Source organism: Palaemon carinicauda, chromosome 3 (assembly GCF_036898095.1).
Source record: "Palaemon carinicauda isolate YSFRI2023 chromosome 3, ASM3689809v2, whole genome shotgun sequence".
Lineage (NCBI taxonomy): Eukaryota > Metazoa > Arthropoda > Malacostraca > Decapoda > Palaemonidae > Palaemon > Palaemon carinicauda.
The window spans coordinates 63,188,900-63,196,890 of record NC_090727.1 but is presented as its reverse complement, the minus strand read 5'-3'; the positions used below and the strand labels follow the sequence as shown (position 1 = coordinate 63,196,890).

At 34.8% G+C, this 7,991-nt stretch overlaps 1 protein-coding gene across 1 annotated transcript; it reads left to right on the top strand.

The window, feature by feature from the left end:
- Nucleotides 1–5,163: 5,163 nt before the first annotated feature.
- Nucleotides 5,164–7,602, top strand: LOC137637618 (uncharacterized). The gene is made up of 2 exons (XM_068369769.1): nt 5,164–7,011; nt 7,472–7,602. Exon 1 carries the CDS (start codon nt 5,326–5,328, stop codon nt 6,331–6,333), a length of 1,008 nt encoding a protein of 335 aa, XP_068225870.1. The 5' UTR covers nt 5,164–5,325; the 3' UTR covers nt 6,334–7,011; nt 7,472–7,602.
- The last annotated feature ends 389 nt before the right edge of the window (nt 7,603–7,991 follow it).

The window sequence follows — 7,991 nt, the reverse complement described above, 5'->3', positions numbered from 1 at the left end:
TCAACATTTTCTTGGATGACATTGACTGATCTGTGGTTGTTATGAAATTGGCAGTCTTTGGACATTCATATGTTTCTGATCTCGAAAGGAGATTTGAGGGATCAGAAATAAAAATTGATAATGTGAAATTTGAAGTGTCATTTTTTGGTTGGAGAGGTGCCACATTTTCCATCTTTCTTAACAATACTAGTCTTTTAGATCCTTTGGTATCTTATAATCCTGACTATTTAATTGTATATCTGGGAGGTAATGACTTAAAAGCTGACATAGACTTATCCTTAGTCAAAGAAAATTGCAGAGCATTTTATATCTTAGTTCGTGAAAAACTACCAAATACTTGCCTTATTGCCTCGCAAGTAGAGCTGAGGTTTCATGTAAACAGGAATAGGTTTGATGCCCCTCTTACAGAACACTATAAATTACTTAGACGCTATTTCAATAAGTTTGTACTAGGTTTAAAGTGTAAAGATTTTCTGTTTAGGGTGGAAAGCCAGGGGAGATTAGATAACCAGAGGTTGTATAGAGATTCGGTACATTTAAATACAGTAGGTTTAAATCATCTATTTAAATTGATGAAAGATTGTTTAAGGTTTTGTTACAGAAAAAATAAAAGTTTGTAATCATGTCTAATTTGTCTCTTTTAATCAATAGTCGGAAATATATCCGAGGACAAGTGACAAAGTATTATAACAATAAGATTTCACTCCAAACTAAAACCACCTCTGAGAAACATGTCCTCAAAGCTAAGTTTAAATCGTATCTTGATGACTTGAGGGACCATGATAGCAAAATTCAAGCCTTGATATGGCAAGAGGAAGAAAGTAGTGATAAACTTACAGTAGAATTGGCGAATTGTGAATCTTATATTGATAAACTCAATGAAATGTTAGCCTTCCTTGAAGATACTGTCTCTTTCACTTCTAGTACCTTAGATGCTGCAAGGAGTTTGCTTAAGAGTCCTACTGCTCCCCTTCCTACTTTCAGTAGCACTGAAGGGGAAAATATAAACAAATTCTTAACAGAATTTGAGGATACCACAGGCTCCTTTCAGCTTAAGGATAGGGATAAGTTGTTGTTGTTAAAGCAACAAGTTTCGGGGCGTGCTTCCGTTTTGTTGAGTTCACTTGAAGTGGATAAACAGACTTATAATGATGCCAAGGAACTTTTGTTAGCAGCTTTGGCTTCTGGTTCGCTGCAGAAATTCAATACTATCAAACAAATAGCAGAGATGAGATTAACGTACAGCACAGATCCATTTTCCTATATTAGTCAGATGAAAAACTGTATTGAATCTGTTAAGTTGCAAAAAATTGAAACTAATGACTTTTTGAATTATTTCTTTTGGCAAGGTTTAAATGATACTTTAAAAAATCAGTTGACTATCATAACAAATAAGACCAGACCTTCATTGGATGAAATAAAGGATAAATTTTTTGAGGCAGCAGAACGATATTCATTAGCTACCCAGAATTTCCATTCAAAGAATCATTCTAAAGGTTTTAATATCAAATCTTCAACAACAAATTTGGCTACTAATGTCAATTTTAGCAAGACTAACGGGCCTTCAGTTAAGTGTACTTTATGTGCTTTAGACAAGGAAAGAGACTCTTCTCATCCTATCTATAAGTGTAAGTATTATGATAGTCCAAAGGCCAAAGTTGACAAATTGAAGGAAATTGGAGGATGTTTAAAGTGCGCTAAAGCCAATCATTCCACCGAATCTTGTAATTTTGTTTTTCGAAAGAAATGTTTTCATTGTGGAAAATGGCATTTTACCTATCTGTGTATAAATGGAAATGAAGAAAGGAGTTTACTGGGTGCCACCAATAAAATCGAAGCAACCCCTGTTACCTCTCAGAGTCAAAAAGTGTCCAAAAAAGGGAAAAACTGTAAATCTGCTCCCAAAGAGGAGGTTTCTAGTGGCATGATTCTATCAGTAGGTGCTTTACGGACTACCAGTACAGAGTCAATTTTGCCTACTTTTACTTGTTACCTAAGTAACCGGGTCGAGATTAGGTGTCTTGTAGACAGTGGTTGCCAGACTAATTTTATTACGGAAGCTGTAGCCAATACTAGTAATCTCAAGGTGTTAAAAGAAAGGGTACATTTGACTGTTAACGGTTTAACTCGAGTAAGCAGTATGTAAATAAGCTTGTGGAAGTAGAGGTAGAGATAGGTAAGGAAAGGTTCAAGATTGAAGCACTTTGTGTACCATCTATTGATATAAATTTGAAACTTCCACAGCTTTCTAGGATTACAACTGCGTTTATTGAGAAAGGCTATGTCTTGGCAGACAATCAATTGTTAAACCATCAGGAGGAGATCAATAACATTGATTTCATATTAGGTACAAATTCTATGTATTGTCTTTTGAGCTCAATGGTAAATTTTGGTCAGCCGATTCCCTCTGTCTATAGTCAATGTGCTCTAGGGGTTATGCTATTGGGTAATCTGCAGAACACTATTTCTAATTTGAAATACTTACCTGATTTAGATTATGCCTCATACAATGGTAATAATTCGGACATTTCTACTTATTTGTCTGTAGAGTCTTCTGTTGTCTATGTAGGCTTTGGTTCAAGCATCTTGTGTGATGATTCAAACTTTATGGAAGAGGAGGTAGCTCTTGATGTTGAATCAAATTTTGCAGTGTTGAAAGATGATGGAAGTATTTCGGAGACTGAATTGAATAAAGCTGCAAACGAAGTTCTCATGAAATATGATGAGAAGAAGGTATTAAACTATGACCAATTAGAATTCGAAAACTGCTCTTCAGAGGTCAATGATCAACTTGTTAGATTTGCTTTGAATCATTCTGTTCGTACTGAAAAGGGCAGGATATCCATGCCTCTTTTATGGAACAGTAAAGTATCTCATCTTCTTGGTAGGAATTACAATCTTGCTAAAGCTGTGCTAAAATCTAACTTAAAAAAGTTAAGAAAGAATGAGCTTCATTTACATTTGATGGATGATGCCATTAAAGAACAAGAACAACTTGGTATAATACAGAGGATTCCAAATTTGGATCAGTATATGGAGGAACATCCTGAGCATAGTTTCTTACCGCACATGGGTGTGTTTAAACTAAACAGGGAGACCACTAAGTGTAGAGTAGTTTTTCTCTCGAATATTTGTGAAAAAGATTTGTCTAAGCCAGCTACTGTTAGTCATAATCAGAGTATACATTCTGGACCTTGTTTAAACCAAAAGATTGCTTCAGCTCTTTTACACCTGAGATTTGGGTCTAAGCTTCTATGCTTTGACATCCGGAAAGCTTTTAACCAAATAGAGCTGAATCCCTCTGATCAGAATAAATTACTATTTCTTTGGTATCGTAATGTAAAGAAAGGAGATTTTTCTCTTGTGGGGTATAAGAATGTGCGATTGAGTTTTGGATTACGATGTTCGCCAACAATTTTGATGTTGAGTTTGTACAAGATTTTGGTCCTGGATACTGAAGGGAATTCTGAGGAGGTTGTATGTTTGAAAAGGTTGATTTATCAATTATTTTATATGGATAATGGTGCTTTCACTTGTAGTGATTCATCAACATTGAAATGGGCTTATCAGTTATTGCCATCTATTTTTGAGCCCTATAAGATGGAATTACAACAAATTGTTACTAATGATAGTTCACTTCAGGAGGATATTGATGCTGGTCTTGAAAACAAAACTGACAGTAAAGTTAAACTTTTAGGCTTGCAGTGGCATAGGCAAGATGATATATTGTCAACTAGACCTATTGCTCTTGAGGGATCAGCCAATACAAAACGTTTAATTCTCAGGTCGATAGCCTCTAATTTTGATTTATATAATTTCAATGGACCAGTTTTTAACAGATCTAGAGTTTTTATGCATGGCTTACAGTGTGACAAATCACTTGGGTGGGATGATCCATTGTCACAAGAGCGAATGAAAGAGTGGAACTGTATTTCAAGACAAGCTAATGCAACTCCTGAAATTATGGTAGAACGGTTTGTAGGGGAAAGAGATGCATCTTATAGGATACTAGCTTGTGTTGATGCAAGTAGTCTCATGTATGGAGCCGTACTTTATATTGAGAATATAGATACAGGTAAGGTTAGTTTTGTATTGGCCAAAAACAGAATTGTGAACACAAATTTGAAGACTAAATCAATCCCTTCCCTGGAGTTGCAGGCTATTAGTTTAGGTACAGAGATGCTTATGGAACTTTATAAAGAACTGTCTGGTCCTGCATGTGTCATTCCCATTAATATTAAAGCACTGACTTTGTATTCGGATAGTTTGGTAGCGTTAACTTGGGTAAATTCCTATGCTAGTAAACTTGATAAAATGCAGGGAAAATCCAATTTTATATTGAATAGGTTACATCGTATAAATCAGCTTTGTGAAATCTTCCCTGTGAACTTTACCTTCACAAGTGGGCAGAATAATCCTGGGGATTGCATAACTAGATGTTTATCATACAAACAACTCAAGAAAACTAACTATTTCTCAGGACCACAAATTCAGTCAAGTGATGTAGCAATAAGTCAAAATGTACTGAGTTTCACCATCCCGAATCCTTTATTCAAGATCAATGATGATAATGTTGAAAGCAAAGACGTTGGTAGTTATAATATACAGTGCAATAAACTTTCCATATCATCTGAATATCTAGTTTCTCCAAACAGATATTCTGACTTTCGCCATTTAGTGGCTGTAATTGCTAGGGTTCTGAGATGTTGGAATAAGTGGAAGGCTCGCACAAAGTTGAACAGACCAACTTGTAAGGATTTGATGGTTATTGAATCTGGGTATTACAAAGAGGCTGTTATGCACATAATTTTGAAAGATCAGCTTGTCTATTTCCCTGAAGTCTTTGATTATTTTGGGTCTGATTTGAAAAGGGTCAAGAACATACCCAATCTTGTCAGTCAGCTTAATGTTTATCCTGATCAGGTTGGAATTCTGAGGGTGAGAAGCAAATGTGATCGGTGGAAAGAGGGTGAAAGATGCTATTTCCCTATTCTTTTGCACAAGCATAGTGAGTTAACAAAGTTGATAATTCTTGATTTGCATGTAAGGCTGAAACATGCTGGATGTTATTCACTTTTAGCAGAGCTGCGGAAAGAGTTTTGGATACCTCACTATTTCTCAGTTGTTAAAAATGTCCTTAAGGATTGTGTTACGTGCAAAAGGTATAATGGTCGTTCTGTGAAACTGAATCAGTCCCCATATCGTGATGTTAGATTGCATCCTTCTGAGATTCCTTTTGGGTATGTGTACATAGATTACTTTGGTCCTTATACTGTTAAACAGGAACATAGAAAGCTAAAAGTGTGGGTTCTTTGCCTTACGTGTATGTTTACTCGAGCAGTCAATTTGAAGATTTGCGTGGATATGTCTGTTAAAGAATTCCTTCGCTCTTTTATGCTTCACACGTTTGATTATGGATTGCCACAGTTTTGTGTAAGTGACTTAGGCACACAGATAGTAGCAGGAGGTAACATCATAATGGATTTTCTTAAAGATCCTGAAACCCAGATGCATTTTGATGAGGCTGGTGTACAATCGATAAAATTTGATCGGTATTTTAAAGGCTGCAGTCAGATGGGTTCTTTGGTAGAGATATGTATAAAGATGGTCAAACATTTGATAAATAAGTCCATTGGTACAAATGTTCTAGAATTTAGAGATTTTGAATTTGTTGTTAGTCAAACTTGTCACTTGGTGAATAGGCGACCAATTGCTTTTAAAGAGGCATTAAGGGATTCGAGCAACGAGCCTGTTCCTCACCCTATCACTCCGGAAAGGCTTATTCATGGCTATGATCTCTTATCCATCAATGTCATTCCTGATCTACAGCCTGATCCTGAGATTGATCTTGAATACATTCTTGGTACCACCCCGTCAGAAAGGATAAAGAATAATTATCAAAAACTGAATGCAATCAGAAAAAATCTCATAGACAATTATCATTCGGAGTTTTTAGCTACCCTAATAAAACAGGCAGTTGATAAGAAGGACCGATATCGTCCTTGTCATCATAAGCATCTTAATGTAGGTGATATTGTCTTAATCAAAGAGACTCATGTAAAACCCCTTAACTATCCTATGGGAAAAATTACAGAGGTAATTAAGAATACAAGTGGTGAGGTGACTAATGCTATCGTTTTGAAAGGTAAAACAAATGAGCTGGTGAAAAGGCATATAACCAGTCTCATCCCTCTTTTAAAACCCGATATTGCTGAAGAGATCAATCCTTCAGTTAATGAGGAATTAGATGCCAAACCTAAATTTAGAGGAAGGTCAAGGAGAAGGGCAGCAGTCGAGTCAGAGAAAAGGACTAGGCATGTGCTCCAAGACTGATATGGTTTGATAACTTTGTAAATATGTAATTGTAAATATGCATGTTTTCATTTTAAATTCAACTTTTTACATGTTTTGTAAAAAGACTGAATCCCTTCCCTGGAGTGTTGAAAATGATGTAAAATTATTACATCACTTATGTTTTTCTTCTATTTATCATTGTTCTTATAATGCGTTCTTAAAGGTTTAATATTTGGTTTAATTATTGTTAATTTGAATAATGTAATCATTAGTATAATTTAGTAAATTTAATTGAGTTTTTCTATGTTTACTTCGAGCTTATAAAGGGAATATGTAATTATATTTTCGTTGTGACGGTAAACACCTTTTAAGTCTCGAAGGTATAACAACTGTTAACGAGCAGTTACTACTGTTTATTTCTTTTGTTTTCCGAGAAAAGGAAACGCTGAGCAGCTGAGACAGTCGTAGTGGAGTCCGTTTGGAAAATTCGTACCAGTCAGTTAGTTGGTTTGGTTGGTGGAATCAACATAGAGCCGGTTGCTTTTCTTTCAAGCTCGACGGTTATATTAATAATGGACGGCTAATTACAACGAACTGTGCCCAAATCACCGCGCCTGCTCAAGTCTTGACAGCAACGAAGACATGTCTCTTACCATCTTAGACACAGGATATACTTCATTTATTGCCGAACTTCCGAGGTGCCGATAAGGCTTTAAGGTACGTCACAACGAAATGATGGGTGTCTATTTCTAAAGTGATCCTAGCCTTCTTATCATTTCACCAATGGAAATGATGGCACACTTATTTGCAAACTTGCTTAATAGTCCTGAATTTAATCGTTATATTTACTGATTCATATTAACATATCTTATTAAACTAAATATATACCTATTGACGCATAAAAAACTACATAATAATTTGTAAGTAATTTGTTTTATCTTCGGATACTATTCGTTTATTTTAACATCTCGAAAATCTAATTTCTAGGATCAGCTTCATGGAAGTAATGTTCCTATATATAAATATAAGTTTTTGAAGGATCCTTTAACTTGGAATATTTTATTTTTCGAGATGTGTTTATGCTAATTTAGGTTTTTGCAGTTGTTACCCCCTTGTCGTTACTATTTAAGTTTATTATTATTAGGGGGTAATAGAATGTTTGTTTGTTTTTCTTCAGGGCTCTCTTGAAGTTGCGGGAAATTGGGAAGGACCGAAACTTTCACCCCCTTGTCGTTACCCTTTGACACAAGGTCGGTCCTCCTAAGGATACTCTCAAACGATTTTTATAGTTACCCAAACCGAACATCCTTTCAAGAAATTTAGAAATATTTAACCTAAATAAAAAAAAAAAACTTCTGAAACCTTTAATTAAATTTAAGAGTTTTATTTTGTTTGAGTTTTATTACTAAAATTTCCTGTATAGATAACTTTTTTCAAGAATATATATATATATATATATATATATATATATATATATATATATATATATATATATATATTTATATATATATAAGCACACACATCTGTATGTATATTTATATACATATACTGTATATACACGAACAGTATGTGCATGTATATCTATGAATGCACACGTGAATAAGAGTATAAATGAAAACACATTACATTGCACTAAGATCTGCCACTTTAAAAGCAAAGTCTATACAGGCGAATATCTGAAATAAAACGTCAAACAC

What these genes read in the sequence shown, in the direction of transcription:
- LOC137637618 (XM_068369769.1), top strand. Translation starts at nt 5,326, where the DNA reads ATGTTTACTCGAGCAGTCAATTTGAAGATTTGCGTGGATATGTCTGTT.